This window comes from Chamaea fasciata, unplaced genomic scaffold (genome assembly GCF_029207755.1).
Source record: "Chamaea fasciata isolate MVZ Bird 193981 ecotype frontalis unplaced genomic scaffold, bChaFas1.0.hap1 SCAF_19, whole genome shotgun sequence".
Lineage (NCBI taxonomy): Eukaryota > Metazoa > Chordata > Aves > Passeriformes > Sylviidae > Chamaea > Chamaea fasciata.
The window spans coordinates 5,994,390-6,010,938 of record NW_027094104.1 but is presented as its reverse complement, the minus strand read 5'-3'; the positions used below and the strand labels follow the sequence as shown (position 1 = coordinate 6,010,938).

Below are 16,549 nucleotides of genomic sequence, written 5' to 3'. Positions count from 1 at the left end.
CGCAGCGCCTGGCCTTCCACGGCCTCCAGTACGGGGCGGGGCGTCAGAGCTTGGCCCGGTGCCGCGGGCGAGGGGGCCCGCCTGGGTCCACCCCGGCCTGGCCAGGGCCCCCTCCTCCCGTGGAGCGGCTCCGGCGGGCAGGGGTTGGCATCACCCCGGCTCTGACCGGGGCGGCCCTGCCCCGGCTCTCATTGGACTGCGGCGAGGCGTAAACTGTCAGCCCATGTGGCGTGGCCGCCGGAGGTGGCGACTGCTTAAATAGCGGTGGGAGCTAGAGGGAGATAGTGAGGGGAGCGCGGAATATCGGCCGTGCGCAGCTCGGCAACAGCCGCCGCAGCGTCCACCCGCAGCATCCCGATCCCGCACTGAGCTGACGACATTAATCTTACCGACACGAAGCCACCCGCAGCTGTGCAGGTATCGGCGGGACAGCGGGTGCGGCGTGGTCAGGAGAACGGCAGCTTCTGCTCCAGGCTCCGCGGGCCGCTGCGCCCCGCGGGTGCGCTGGGGAGGCTCCATCTTGCCCTCTACGCCGGGTGGGCGATGATGAGGGTCCGCGGGCTGGGCCCGCGCGACCGGAACGTTCTGCTTCCCGGCCCGGGGTTGCCGCGCCCTGTTGCTGAGGGCCGCTCTCCCGTGGCCCCGCGCGGTCGTTCCGAGGAGAGTCCCCCACCTCGGCGGCTGGTTACCGCGCCGCAGCCTCCCGCTCCGCCCGCCCGGCAAGGTGGTGCTGGCGCTCGGCCATCTTGGCGGCGGGCGGGGACCGCCGCAGCCGGGAGCGCTCACGGCCGGGCCGAGCCGGGATCGGGGTCGCGGCCGGGCCCCGCTGCCCGCGGCCCTCGCGCGCGCCCGGCGGCGTGAGGGGCCGCGCACACGGCGGCGCCGGGCGGCCTGGCCCTGCCGCGGTTCGGGCGCCGAGCTCCGCGCTGCCTCGGGTGGGCGCCGGGGCCGGACGGGCCCCTGTGCCCGGGCGGCGGGGCGACGGCGCTGAGCTCCCCACGCCGTCCCGGGTTAGCGCGAAGGCACGGTCGTGGCAGGCTGAAGAAGCTCGTACGAGAGGAGATCGGCGCTCGATGTTGGGAAGGGAGACTCGCCGATAGGTGCTGGGAATCCATCTGTAAAAACGTGCCGTGTATATTGCTAAACTATTTTTTCTCACTTCAGTAAAAACCAATGGCCCAAACGAAATCGGCCGGTGGTCGTACACCAGTATGGGTTTGCTGATGCGATTCTGTTTCGGACGTGGTCATCTTTTCTCTTTGGCTGTTATTGCACCTGTTTGGTTCTTATTCCACATTTCTTCCCTGGCGTATGGCCCTGTAAGATGCTGAATACATATTTTCCTAGGTAAAAGCTTTGTTTGTGTGCTTAAATTTAAACAGGCAGTATTAAGGCTGTGTAAATTAACTTGCATGCTACATCGGACCACCTTTGCGGGCTTTGGAGCATGTCTTGTCTTAAAAGATGGGAGAAGAAACCTCAAGCCACATGAGCAAAGGATTCAGCTTTCCCTGCAGCTTCTATCCTTCCTTCCAAACAAAGTGAATAGTACATTGTGAAAGGCTGCATTTAGTGGGTGAATTCAGAGAATGAGGGCAGTTATGAACAGATATTTTACAAACGTGGTATAGTCATACTTGGGACTTAGATTTTTTATAGTGGTAATTTCTGACCACTTGGGAATCAACCAAGTTGTGTTGACTCCATGAGCAAAATCTGACTTACTTCTTCTCCAATAACAGCTTCGAACCAGATAGTGTTTCCCACTAAGTAGGGGGTTTTCAGTACAAACACACTCTACTGTTTTTCATTTGTGCTGTGGTCAACAGGGCAAATACTTACCTGAAACAGAGGCATTTGAAAGGTCTTTGTTAAATTGAATCTGTAACATACAGATTGATGGTAGCCAAATGCTTTCGAAAGAATGAAAGCCAGACTGTGATTGCCTCTGTTCTGTGAAGGGGTTTTTGGAGGTAAGCATTATAGCTTTTCATAAGTGAAGTTTCTGTGTAAGGACAGCTTTTTATTACAAATTTTAGAAATTGTAGCCAGAGATTAGGAAACCTGGGTTGTGATGTAATCATACTGAAAAACAAAGAAAATAGTCCTTTTGTCAATATCTGTACTGAAAAGCTGTGGAGGAGTCATGAGTGTTTCGTTTTACAGTAATGAGAGCTCCAAAAAAGGTGAAGATTTGGACTGTCTAGAAACAATAACAGAACTGACTTTAAGAATTCTGCCCCACCATTATGACAGCTATCAAATAATAGTGAAATAAATATTTTTATCCTGTCTAAGAAATGTGCATCAGGCAAAACAGAGTTTGTGTTTTATTTGTCATTTCTTTGCGAACAGCTGTTTCTCCCTCCCTCTTCCCTTCCTTTCTTCACCAAACCCTAGGTGAACAAGTTACAGCAGAGTAAGTTTATATTCAGTGGTTGGCTAGTCATGTATGAGCGGGCGAAGGCACCAGATTTTACCTTCACTTTGATTTTTTGTTGGTTTTGGCTTTGGATTTTTTTGGCTTTTCTTTCCCTCTATAAGCTCATATGCTTAATGGTCAGGGAGTTATTTCTGTAGGGAAACATTAGATAAAAGTATGGTAAAAAAGTTGTACAGCTGCCAGGCATGGTGGAAAATGATGGTTTATACTTTCTTGATTAATTTTTTGGTGCCAAATTAGTGAGAAAACAGTATTTCAATTTAAGAGAAGCTTTGATACCAGACAGGATTGTTCATTATTACAAGTTACAAACTGAACGAGTCAGCAACACAACAGAATTGCTGAAAAATATTGTGCAAATCCAGCGAGATGGTGGTTTAGGCTTGACTGAGGTTTCTACTGCACTGATACTTCCGCAGAGGGAGGGAAGGTTGGCTGTGGTATGGTTGCTCTCTACTCAATTGAAAACACAAGCTGTTTGAGGAAAATTGCACAATTCAATTTAAACAAAAGCCTGGGATAAACTGAGGAAGAGGAATGTCAGATGTCTGGCTGGATTCAGAAAATACAGCCTTAAGAAATAGAAGACTCCTTTTTGTCCCTCTATCTTTGTCTCCTGATTTGACCTGTTGCTTTTGCACACTTTGCTCATCAGAGGTAGTAGGAGCAGTCTGTTTGTATGTTTGCTGTAGTCTAATCTTCTTTAAAATATGTGGAAATAAGTGTTCTTTCTGGATCTGTGGTATGCACTGTACTTGAAAATCTGTCAATCTACTGGGTTGCTGTGTATAGTCAAAAAATGCGCTATGGAAAACGAGTCTCTGATAAAATAATAACGCAATGCACCATACATTTGAGGGCAAAGTCAATCAACTTTAAAATGATCTACCTGCTTACTATCTGCCAAAGAAGAACGAAAACATTATTGGTACCTATAACAACTGCTGTAATCACTGTTTAATCAGGGATGACTTAATATTAATGACTTTTCTTCTGACCACTCTTATTTTCCAACAGCAGATCCTCTCTGCTGTCTGCTACCTAATCTGTAATTTGTATCCTATGTTAGATGTATGGATTTGGAGCTCTTTGTGGCAAGTCTAAATCTTTCTGGTTCTTTGTGTATTAAAATATTTTAACTTGTGGCTCTTCTTACCCACTTTAAAATTATCTTCTTGGCTCTTGTTCTTCTGATTTTGATTACTGCAGCACCTTTGACATAGTCTTGCTCAACTACATTCATAGCAAGTTGGCAAAAATTGTTTTGTTGATGAATTTCATTACTTCACTGTTAGAAAGGAATGTTTTGTTGATTGGTTGTACCTGGATAGAGTTTTTCTGATGCTCCAGGGAAAGAGATGTGGGATGGGAGGGAACAATCCCAGAAGTCATGTTTCCATCCCGTGAAATAGAAGTTACATTTCTCTCCCTAGAGATCATCACCCAAAGATCTGAGGTATAAAATTGAGTCATGCTTAAATTATCATTTGCATGTCTCATATCTTGAGCTTAAATAGTAAACTTTGTGCCCAAGATATCTCTTTCCCTGCCTCAGCACAGAAATGCTGAAAGTGTAGTAGAGTTGTGGCCCTTGATTGGTTTTTACAGGTACAGTGGTGAGGCCAGTAATAACACTGACTTACTAGTGTTGTGTGAGTGGAAAAACTGAGAGGTTTCTCCTCACTGAGTGGACTGGTCCTATTACTACCAACTTAAGTTTTGGGGACTAGTTTCTCGGTAAGGGCCTTGCTCAATTTGGGCCTTAGTGTTTCCTTTTTTAAATGAACAAGTGTGGCATAGACCTTCTGTTGTTTGGGTGTTTAGCACAAGACCTAGAAATCCAAGATGTCCTTTTGGGAGCACTTGTGTTTCTGCTCCCAGGAGGAATGGACTGGGTGAAGTAATCATCTCTTCTGCTCCAGTGTTAGGTGTTGCATAATTCCACAGTTACTCCACAGATCTGAATCAAGATTACTGCTGAAGGAAAGAAGGGTGAAAGAAATCAGGCAGCCTCTGTGGTGCTGGGTTCTGGCAGAGCTAAACCTCAGTGGTGCAGAGGGCTCTGCTGTCCTTCTGCACACCCCAGCAACCTCATGCAGCTGTGGGAAGTGTCACCATGTCACCTTGCCTGAGCAGTGTAGTGTGTGGATGGAAGAGGGGCCTGTTTCTTCGTCAAAAGCATGAGGAAGTCCCGAAAGAGGCTGCTAAACGATGCCCAAACATCTTGGGCTAGAAAACAGCCACTAAGCGCTCATCAGAGAGTATCCATTGGTGCTGTGTTTAAAGAAGACGATCAAGCACCAGCAGCACTTAAGCAATGGGCCTGCATGCCACTATGTAGCGTAATACCTTATGGAAGTCAAACTTCAGCTCTTTCGTAACAGACCTTTTCCTTCAAAGTTATTAAGGCAGACTTGTAGTTGTTTGAATGCCTAGTTTTCTTTGTGTTTTTTACTTGTTTTAAATCCCAAACATTAAAGAATATTTTACTCCTACTCACCAGAAGGATTATTTAAGGAAGTACTGTGAATGCTTACTATCTCTTTGGTTCCTGCAGCCGTACTTTTATTTATTTTCATATTAAAAAACTCCCACCATATATGTGGGAATTTACCCTACTCCTTTAACTTGTTTACTTAGGATCTAAAATTGTAATTTGAATTTAACTGAAGCATCAAGTTAACTTGCCTCGTCTCTACTTAGTTGTTAACATACTTTTGCTGTAATAGAAGATAAAGGAGTTTTGTATACGAGCTATCATTTGGTGCTGTGGTCTGATACAGGTGCCCTGTCATGCTGTGTTATGCAGCATCATGCTCTCTTGTGGTACTTGAAATTGGGGTCTTGAATGCAAATTTCTTGGGACAACAGCTGAAGTTTTTCATCCTGTCTGTTTTCCAGATCTGTTCTGCCAAAGCAGATCTTAAAGCACCACCCTCTATCATGTGTCGTCAGTTCTATGTTCCCAGTTCTTTAAACATGTGATATTGCAGGGTCCAGTTAGGAAACACTTCAGGTGTAATACTTACTTCTTCGGTTTTGGCATTTCAAATTATGCTAAATTGGGCGGGTGGGGGGGTTAGGGTTGGGTTGTTTATTGGGGGGGGGGGGGGTGATTTTGTGCAATCTTGCAGTTTTGTTTGTTAAAGGTTTCTTTTTCTTTTTTTTGGTGTCCAACAAATCTTTTGATTATTGATTCTTAAGTTAGCATTTAACTTTGGAATGATTGTAGAACTTGTTTTGCTACCTGTTAGGTTTGCCTTGTAATTATGTATTTTACTATGTGTGTATTTCATAATTTCTCCACCCACCTCTGCTCCAGCATGTTAATCTTTCTTTGCTGACTTCACAGAGGCTCTGCATTTAGTAGAGGTAGACTTACTCATTTTCTGGCTGTCATATAGAAACTGGTGGTTCTCAGACTCTAATGCTTCTTCAGGATCGTTTTTTTTCATCCTTATCAACTTCATGGATCTTGTGGTCTATTTGATTAGTTGGGATTTTTTTTTTTTTTAATATAGTATAGACTCCATGGGCTGTTCCTGTGTGGGTGTTCCTGCAAATACACTTGTTTGTCACAACATGTCAGGAAGACAAGACACATATACTTTGCTCTGTGTGAAATCTTACTAACCTTACTGCTTTGTGGATCTCAGCAACAGGGAGAAGTTAAGAGATGGAGGACGTGGTGATTGCAGGCATAGCAGGAAGGCTGCCAGAATCTGAGAACTTGCAAGAGTTTTGGGAGAACCTGCTTAATGGAGTTGATATGGTCACAGAGGATGATCGGAGGTGGAAACCAGGTGAGTGCTTATTGTCCCTCCTTTTGGAGCCCTGAGTTCTGAGTGTTTTAGAGGAATTATCCTATGAAAAGAGAATTTATAAGATTGAAATCCTGCCAGACGTGAATTAACTTCTGATAAATCATCAAGAAATTCAGTTACAGAGTACTTTTATGAAGGTCTCACGCAATCCATTTCATAATGTTATGTCCTGTGCAGTAGCAGCTTATAAATAATATGTAGCTTACTTTCAAAGGAAAGAGCATTCTGACAGAGCAGCTCGGCAACATTAATCCTGTACCTGCTCCTAGTAGCTGTGACAGTAAGACAGCTCTTGATGTTTTTTTGCATTCAAAAGTAGCACAGGGATTCCAGCGCTGTGGTTTGTGACTTTTTACAATGTTCCTTTTCTGTCTGGTGTACTTTTGAAGTGTTTGGCACGTGTCTACCTAATTTAAGCTAGTGATTTGCAGAAGTCAGAAGTAGCTTTTGTTTTTCTTCTAACTGGTGACTGACTGGAACGACCATTTAGACTATATGTGCTTGGTACAACTTGCCAAAGCAAAAATGGTTAAACTAGGATAGATGTCTTTTGCTGCTATATCCAGGAGATCCTAAAAATTACAGTTGTTTCTGCTAATGCATCATTCTTATTTCCAGATGAGGTAGATACTCATGCAGCCCTCTGGGTACTGCACATGGGAGTGAGGTTTCATGTGTAATTGAAAATCAACTGTAGTCATTCTCTACTGTGTCTCAGCTTGCAGCTGCTTTGCCATTGATGTATTTTGGGACTCAGTGTCAAATTTTTCTTTACAGGAATTTATGGGCTGCCCAAGAGAAATGGGAAGCTCAAGGACATAAGCAAATTTGATGCATCTTTTTTTGGTGTTCACCCCAAACAAGCTAATACAATGGATCCTCAACTTCGCTTGCTGTTGGAAGTTTCTTATGAAGCTATTTTGGATGGAGGTAAGTGGATGAATGACTGAAGAGGGAGAATTAAGCTGTATTGTCTTTCTGTAACAGGTGCAGACATGCACCTGTGTGATGAGAACTCCAGCAAGGGAAAGCCATCATATTAAAGAGGAGATCCAAGACATGGTATGGGGGTTATCACATCCCAGTATAAGGGTTAGAACAAAGCTGTTGTCTCTGGAATGCAGACAAGGAAATCAGTGCTGACTGCTAGGAAATCTGTACCTGCATCATATGGTACAACCAGTATGACAGAATCACTTTAACAGTCAACAGTTCTAGAGCTTTTCAATGTTCTGCTCTACCCTAATATTCTATAATAATTCCTTTGTAAGAGGAAAAGAAGGATGACTTGATTACAATTCTCATCCATGGTCTAAAAGAATGACAGATGTCCCCATGTATTCCTGTCTATTGGCCAGTTTCTTAGAAAGCCTGTAGCATTTGATCTGTTTCTACAGAAGGTTTTCCTAGGAAGTGTGCTTTCAGAAATAGGAGGCTCTCTCTTCTATCACTGCCAGTGTTTTGAGATTTTGAGTTACTTATCCACTGAGCCAAGAAGTTTATTCTTCATTTTAATCAGTTTGTTGTCAGAACATAAGCACATGAGGAAAAAAGTTGGAACCACCTCACTGGTACTGATTAGTTACAAATTGAAAGAGGGCAAATTTAGGTTTGATATGAGGAAAAATTTCTTTACTGTCAGGGTGGTGAAGTATTGGAACAGGTTGTCCAGGGAGGTTGAGGTGCCCCAACCCTAGCAGTGTTCAAGGCCAGGTTGGGTAAAGTCTTGAGCAGTCTGGTCTAGTGTAAGATGTCCCTGCCTATGGCAGTGGGGGTTGGGACTAGATGATCTTTTAAGGTCCCTTCCAACATTTAACATTCTGTGGTTCTGTGACTTACTGAAATGAACTTCTGCTTCTCTGCTTCTGAGCCTCCATCTGGAGATGGAATATTCTTTTTGTCTCCAGGACACCTGAAGCTCAGAGAAGTGACAGCAGAAATTTCTGACAGTTGACCTTGCTATGAGTCTTTTTTTTTAGAGCAAAATTGTTTCTTCTTCTGGTTGTTGGCTATTTTTGTACTTAAGAATTCTCATTTCTGTTTTGTACTCCAGATCTGGGCTGGAGATAGATATTGATGCGCTCACGTGACACTTCATGTGCCGTAATTTTTCTCCCGTTCAGTCTGCTCCTTTTCTCTGTACTGGAAGTCAGCTGTTAGCTTCTTCTGTCAGCGTTTGTACTTTTCATAGTCCATGCACTTTTTCACACAAGACTTTAGCAATGCCCATCTAGGCTGAAACCTTTGTCACGGGACAGTATGTTCTGGCCAAAAGCCAATACCAAACTTCTGATTGACTCTGTAGTATGACGTGTAAGGTCTGCAGTTGAAACAGTTAAAAGGTTTGTAAAGGTAAGGGAACAATGCTGCAGGCCTGCCAGAAAGGGACAATAAGTAGTTTTTGGTGAACTGGTGCTGGTGTATCTGGTATTTGTCCAGTTTGCCCCTCATTTACTCTAATCTACCTTCCACTCCCCGTAGGTATTAATCCAGGCACCCTCCGTGGCACAGACACAGGTGTGTGGGTTGGTGCCAGTGGGTCAGAAGCTGCTGAAGCCCTTAGTCAAGATCCAGAAGAGCTTCTGGGGTACAGTATGACTGGCTGTCAGCGTGCTATGCTTGCCAACAGGGTTTCCTACTTCTTTGACTTGAAAGGTAAGTGCCCCCCAAACCTATTGATGCTGATCAGCAATTGCAATTTCCAACATGATTGTACCACGGCACAGACCCCTTTTGGAAAGAGAAAATAGCATGTAGCTATTCTAAGAAAGCCTGTGAGAAGTAAAAAATACATACTGGCTATATGATAGGACTCCCTGTAAGGCTTTAACTCAGCTGCTGCTGCTAGGCATAGCTGGTGTTCAGTTGAAAGATGGTGATGTCAAGAAGCCTTTATAATAAAGTCCTTTCTGGTCTTTAGACTGCTATTTGGTATCAAGATGTGTGGAAGTTGGCTATACCAGAGATAAACTGCTACTGACTGTAGCAGTTGGCTTTATTTTGGGGAAAGAGGAAGAAGTAGGAGAGCCATGAAAATAATGTGATTGAAGGCATGGGTGTTATTCAATCCATGTATGGTATTGAAAGGAACAGAGAGGTGGAAATTGATGTGGATTGCAGCAGAGAACAGAGATAATGGCAAGGGCAGCAGCATCAGGAAGGGCAAGGGATTTTTATTGATGAGAATGGGTAATTAGGTGAGACTTGCCTGTAAAGTGTTCTCTTTTAGATGGAGAGACAGAATTTTTTAAAATGCCCTTAAAGCAATTCTGTTCACAATTTTTCCCCATTTTTCTCATGCCTTACCTTGTAAATAGGCAGAGGTGGTGGTTCTAGCCTCCCGTTGCATCGGGTTTGTCTGCTGTGTTCTGAAGCAACTCTTACTTAACCTTGTTTTTAATGTTTCTTGGAATCCCATTCTGTAGTCTTTGGAGAAGAATCTAGGAAATAAAGGTTGTTTTTCCTTATGTTTCTTAAGGACCAAGCCTAACTGTTGACACAGCCTGCTCCTCTAGTCTCATCGCTCTGGAAAATGCTTATAAGGCAATTCGAGGTGGGCGGTGCAGTGCAGCCCTAGTAGGAGGGGTCAACCTCTTGCTGAAACCCAACACATCTGTACAGTTCATGAAACTGGGTATGCTTAGTCCTGATGGTGCCTGCAAGGCTTTTGATGTTTCAGGTAAGGCATTAGTAAAAAAGCTTCTGTTGTATGAGAGTAACTTTCTGTACAGTCTGTGACCAGCTGCTCTATAAATACAGCAAAGAGCTAACCTTGTAGTTGTTCCAAGGTGCACTGTGTGGGACATACCCTGTACCTGATCTATGTTGCATCCTCTTGAACCTGGAAAACTGACTGTGGGGAAGAAACTGATACCATATGGTTCATCCCTCTGTCTCTGGGGAGAGAAATTAGCTGTCTGTTGACACTGTGTCTTTCTAGGTCATGACGTTTTTCTTTAAAATAAATAGATATATCAAATTCTCAAATCAGTCTATTGAAGAGGTAATCTTACTGCGTGGTGTTTGGCAACATTTTACAAAGCGGAGCAGGAGTCATGACTTGTTCTCTCTCTGCTCTCAGGAAATGGATATTGTCGCTCTGAAGCTGCTGTTGTCGTTCTTTTGACCAAGAGATCTCTGGCTAAGAGGATCTATGCCACAATAGTAAATGCTGGAGTGAACACTGATGGCTTTAAGGAGCAAGGTAGGTCTTGAGCTGCTGAAAAGTGAGATGCCTCCAGAACTGTTCAGTCTAGAGTCTTTGCCATTAAAAATGGTCTGTTGTAAGGTTCTTTAGATGTGTGAATGGTTTTTTGTGTTTGAGGGGTTTTTTTTCATTTTCTGATTTTGCTAATGCAAAGTTCAGGACCCTGTTTTGGAAGTGATTGTTTGTACTGAAGTAACAACGATGTACTCTTGCTAGTTTAGCATTCCTCATGACATCTCTGCAGTAACTTCTGCACTGATGGCAGAAATGTAGGTACAGTGTTTTAACTGTAAAGCTCTTACCGAACTGTTGTCCAGCTTCTGCTCTCCAGTTGTGGTGACACAAAGCTTCACGTTTTACTTAATCTAGACATCTAGTATTCTGCTAACCAGTATCTTTGCACCCTAGTCTATGTCATTGCTTTAGATTAATTTCTGGTCCCTTTGCTCCTCTTAGAAAGAGCCTGAGAGTTTGGTGCTAAGGACATGGTGAAATAGTCTTTAGTTTAGTTTTTTATTGGGGGTGGAGGGACCTGGCAGCCCAAAGCAAATGAAAGGATACTAAAATCAGAACAGGAAGTGCCTGATAGGTGAGTGGAATTGATGGCAATTCTGATCCTAGGTGTGACATTCCCATCTGGAGAGGTGCAGAAGCAGTTGATCACATCTTTGTGCAGGGAAAGTGGTATCAAACCTGAAGAAGTGGAGTATATTGAAGCTCATGGAACAGGCACCAAGGTCAGCATGGTCCCTTAGGGACTGAACGTTTTCTTCCCTTGCATCACTTGCCACACTTTTCTGTTAAATTATTCTTTGTTTTCCCAAAGTGAAATCCTTTTGCCTTCTACCAATTAGTAGAATATGTTCTGCTTCAGTACTTTTGGACTTTGCCCAAACACCATAATCTTCTGGATTTCTCTTTTGGGGTGTGTTTTGGAAGTGCTGCTTAATAGCCATTCTGATTCTCTTCATACTAGGTTGGAGATCCACAGGAAGTAAATAGCATTACAGATATCTTCTGTAAGTGTGAGCGGGAACCACTGTTGATTGGATCAACCAAGTCAAATATGGGTCATCCAGAGCCTGCCTCAGGGCTTGCTGCATTAGCCAAGGTAACAGGAAGCTTGAGAAAGAAAATTTGGAATGGTGGGGAATGCCGGTGTGTGGGGTTTTGTTTGGTTGGTTTAGGGAAAATCTGCATTGATTCAGGGTAAAATGTTCAGTGATAATGATGAGAACTGAGATGTTTCTCATGAACTACTTACTTCACATGTGAATACTTTTAAAAGCTCAGGTGGCTGTCCTGCAAACCACCAGATGCTCAGGTTGCCCTCTGCTGTGTGCACACATTGAGTTCCCACTTCCTGCTGAATTCTATAGAAACGTAGTTCTGCTCAGAATGAAGGCTTTGGGATCCTTTTGTTAATCCTTATTGATTACTTTGTCAATCCTTACACTGGACCTTCCAGCAGAACTCTGCTGCAAGTCATTTGGGTTTGAGGCACATACACATAGAGGGATTTAGATGTTTAGAGTAGTTGACAGTGAACAAAGATGAGAGGCAGTGTGGGCTTTCAGTGCCAAAAGAGCAGCTGATCCTTCTGGCTTTCTGTCAGGGATGTATCATCTCTTCCTCTTCTCTCTTAGGATGGCAAGAAGCCAGGTGAGTTCTCTGGGATGAGGCTACCAGCATGAATAACTCTGTCTTAGCAACCAGCTTGCTAACTACTGCTGTAGGCAGACAGTCATCTATTGGCTCTGGCTGCTAAACTGCTTAGCAGAGAGCTAGCTAATGTTCACACTTGCTTATAAGCCTATTACCATAGAACCCTGCAAACCAAAGTCACGTACACTGCCACTGCTAGAATTTTAGACTCTTCAAAGTGGTTACTTGTGACCCAAATACAACTTACTGTGAATAGCTTCACCTGCATGGCGATAGCAGTGTCCATCTCTCTGTAGAGAAAAGTTTAGGGTTTTTTAGTGCCTTTATCTCTGACTGACACTGTTCTTCTTAGAAAGACTGATAGTTCAGTCATAAAATAAACTTCTCAATCCATATTGTGTTTTATGTAACAAACAGTTTGTTTAGTGTGGTTCTGTGATCTGTCAGGACAGGATGATAACTTTGAGGTACCGTTGCTTCCACCTCTATACCAAACCCAGTGTTTCTTAGACAGTGACTGTCTCAGGATGTCTGCAGTTTGTGTAAATGTTTTCTTCCAGAATTCCATAAAATGCTGCTGTGTGAGGTGTCAGGAAATTAGATCTTGAAAGTATCAGATGTCACACTTGAAGAGAATCCATTAATTACATAGATAGGTAGGAATGAAACTAAGGCTTGCCAAGGCCTCTTCAGTCAAATTCTGGTAAGGAAGGGAAAACTCACCTGCATATTTGAATTACTCAGCCTGTCTAATCACTTGCTTTGCAACAAAGACAAAGCTTTTTGTTGGCACTGGTGGTATGCTCACTGTACTGTGCTCTCAAACCTAGAGAAATGGCAAACTTAAAAGTGCAATATGTATCAGTGTAAAGCAACAGCACATTCGAAGTGCATAGTATTGTAGGTGTAGGACAATATGCATGAAAATATTTAGACTACAGCTTTAAATATGTTGGCTGTGAGTTGAAGTTACATGTTTATACTGGTTGTTCTCCCAGGTAAGCTGCCATGTCTGATAATCAACTTGGAAGAACAGTTCCCAAGACAGCGTGTCTCTCTGACCATTCTGGGGTGATGAAGGAACTGTCAAACATACAGAGCACACTGTGTTTGCAGCTGACCTTGTAGTCTGCAATTTGCTGGGCTTGTTTCACAGATGAATGTGGGCTTGGTGTGATGAGCTGCATGTGGAGGGAAGCTACTGAGAGAAGGGAGCTCTTGCTTTTTTTGGCACAGATAATTTGTTCCTCATATTGTTTCAGTACTTTCCTTTGGCTCTGCCAGTTCTGCCCAGTCTGATGTTTCTGCTTTTTTGAATGAAGAAGACAACAAACGGGTGTAAAGCAGCAAAACAGCCTTCTTAACTAGTGCTTCAGCTTGATTCTTTTGCCACAAAGCAAGAAATAGAAGCATTTTGTTGTGATAAGGAAGAGGATTTGTGACTGTTCGGCTGGGGAGGGATGCAGTAGAGTGTGATAAAGAGATGGGATCTGAAAGGGGAAAAAGATGATGTGATAATCTTAGTATCTAGGCTGCTTTTCCAGCAAGACTGCATGGCTTGCCAGTTAGAAAGAGACTGGAAGCTAAACTTTGTGCTACTACACTCAACTTCCCTGCTGACTTCCTGCATGGTCGTAAAATTTGCCTAGGTGATGCAGATACTACCTCAGTAACATCAGTAATGCTGTTCTCTGAAATGTCCCTTTATCCAAACACAGAGAACTGCTTCAGAATATGCTACATGGTCATTTGTAGTAAAATAATAACAACAAAAGAGTGTTTGTTACGAGACAGTGTGGAGCAGAGAACGCTCTTGTTTTTTCTTTCAGGTCATTCTCTCTCTGGAACATGGACTGTGGGCTCCAAATCTTCATTTCAATACCCCAAATCCAGATATTCCTGCCTTACAAGATGGCTCCCTGGAGGTAGTTTGTAAACCAACACCAGTGAAAGGTGGCCTTATCGGTATCAATTCTTTTGGCTTTGGAGGTGCTAATGCTCATGTCATTCTGAGGCCAAATAAGAACAAATGCCAGCCTCTGAAAACTTGTAACATCCCAAGGCTGGTTCAGATTTCTGGCAGAACTCAGGAAGCTGTGGAAACACTAATTGAAGAGGGCAGAAAACATGGAGAATGCGGCCCATTTGTGAGCCTGCTCAGCGATATCTCTGCAGTTCCTGTGTCCTCCATGCCCTACAGGGGCTACACACTGGTTGGCACCGAAAGTGACATAAAAGAGGTTCAGCAAGTTCAAGCATCTGGTAGACCACTCTGGTACATATGCTCAGGTAGGTGTGCAGCACTGAGTCCAGGCTTTTCCATTCCTCTTTAGATCTAGGGCTTGAGCAATTGTATCCTGTGTTCTAATGTTATTTTACAGTGTAGCATGAGGAAATACTTTGCAATTCTGTGACATGTCTAGGAGTCTTGTGTTTTCTGTATTTTTTCAAAACCTCCTAACTGTCTTTGATTATAGCAAAGTCCAGCAAAATAAAAAGCAGTGCCTAATTTAGAGAATATAAGAAGTGTACGGTGTTTTGCTCTTAGAATTCTTTAACTGCCAGAGGAATTGCATTGTGTCTACTCCCGTTTCAGAGTATTACTAAAGGCTCACTTTCTCCTTGCCTATCATGCAGGCATGGGAACACAGTGGAAAGGCATGGGCCTGAGCCTTATGAAGTTGGATCTGTTTCGCCAGTCTATATTGCGCTCAGATGAGGCTTTGAAGAACACAGGCCTGAAGGTCTCAGACCTGCTGCTACAAGCAAATGACAACACTTTTGAAGACACTGTCCATGCATTTGTTGGACTAGCTGCTATTCAGGCAAGACTCAAAGGGCTAGTGGAGGGGGGTAGTGGACTCAATCCACATTAAGCACCTTCTGCTAATGTGTCTGTTTGGCTGGTAACACTTTATACTGATTAATGGAAGCTTGTTTTATGTAATCAACAAGTGGTGGCTGTTGGAAAAATTTCTCTGAGAAGAGGGAGTGTATTGTGCCCTTGACTGTTTTGGGCTTTGCCACTTACAGACTTTTTTTATGAACAGTCTTGGCCTCACTGTTTTCTTAACAAGATATTTGGACTAATATTGGTCTGAACTGATTTGCATGTGTATCTGTGTGTATATGTGGCACAGTTTCTTCCTTTAAGAGATTTAAGAACGTCTTTAATTTTTAGGCAAATGTTTGTGTCAAGGGGCAAGATTCCATTTAATGTCTTCTAAAATTTGTTCTGCAAATGAGCAGATTTCAAGTCAAGCTAAATGAAGCCTCTTCATGATTCTAAGTGTCAGTGTGGGATTTACAGTTTCTTGATAAACTAGAGGCCAAGCTTTTAAAGTGATCTGGAAAGCTGGTCTTGCCTCTTACTTTGTACAGACACATTCTTGGCAGTCTCATGTTGTTGGAAATACTTTCTTAATGGAAAATTACATGGTGAAAAGGCCCAGACAGTACTGGGGTTGCATGATGATCCTTGGGATTGCTTTGAAAGGAGGGTGGAGCTATAGTTGTGGGGTAAAAAAAAGCAGTGAGGCCAAGAATGTCTGTACCAAAAAGTTTATTATGAACTTGCTACTGCTGTCTACCTTTGAGGCCTGACACCTGTTTACTCTGGCATGGAATCAGTAATCTTACTTCTGCTTGCAGATTGCTCAGATTGATATGCTGAAGGCTGCAGGTCTGCAACCCGATGGGATTTTGGGCCACTCAGTGGGAGAACTAGCTTGTGGCTATGCAGACAACTCCTTAAGTCACGAAGAAGCCATTCTCGCTGCTTATTGGCGGGGACGATGCGTTAAAGAGGCCAAATTGCCTCCAGGAGGAATGGCTGCTGTTGGTAGGTACACCCTTACCAAAAGAGTGATACAGGAAAGTGCATCTGATCTCTGTTGTATGCCACTGCGATAAAATTGGTCTCTGAAATGATCAGGTCTGTAAAATCTTGGCCACTATTGCCTCTTCTTTGTTTTCCTCTGGTATCGAACAGGTTCTTACATACTTAAGTGGATGCAATGGCAGTGATGTCTGTTCTGGAATACATCAGGATTTTGGTAATTTAAGTGGAAATGAAGGGATTTATTGTCAGGTAACCAATGACAGGCCTGATAAATAACCACCTTGAAACAAGGTGAAGATCTAAAGCACTGAGTTTTTTGCCTCTTGATAGATATATATCATACATAACACAGATGTGTATATTTTTTGGTTCTTTGGTCTTTTTTTGTAATTTTCTTCAAGTGGAGACTTCTGATTGTCTGCAAGAGTAATGAAATGTGAAAACAGTAAGCCACTGTGATGTAGCAGGCTGCTGGCTAGTGGAATTTACTACAGCCTAATAGCACTTAGGAATAAGCTTTCTCCTGAACAAGCTTTGCTTTGTGTTTGTGCAAGTCATATAGTTTTGCC

At 43.3% G+C, this 16,549-nt stretch overlaps 1 protein-coding gene across 1 annotated transcript in view; it reads left to right on the top strand.

The window, feature by feature from the left end:
• The first annotated feature begins 290 nt into the window (after window positions 1–290).
• FASN (fatty acid synthase) overlaps window positions 291–16,549 on the top strand; it is a 41,695-nt gene continuing 25,436 nt past the window's right edge. Inside the window, exons 1-11 of the mRNA XM_066200871.1 lie at window positions 291–417; window positions 6,100–6,246; window positions 7,045–7,197; window positions 8,749–8,922; window positions 9,746–9,946; window positions 10,349–10,471; window positions 11,096–11,211; window positions 11,451–11,585; window positions 13,969–14,428; window positions 14,777–14,964; window positions 15,791–15,980. Coding sequence (XP_066056968.1) covers window positions 6,120–6,246; window positions 7,045–7,197; window positions 8,749–8,922; window positions 9,746–9,946; window positions 10,349–10,471; window positions 11,096–11,211; window positions 11,451–11,585; window positions 13,969–14,428; window positions 14,777–14,964; window positions 15,791–15,980 — 1,867 coding nt within the window. The 5' untranslated portion in view covers window positions 291–417; window positions 6,100–6,119. The remainder of the gene's footprint in view (window positions 418–6,099; window positions 6,247–7,044; window positions 7,198–8,748; window positions 8,923–9,745; window positions 9,947–10,348; window positions 10,472–11,095; window positions 11,212–11,450; window positions 11,586–13,968; window positions 14,429–14,776; window positions 14,965–15,790; window positions 15,981–16,549) is intronic.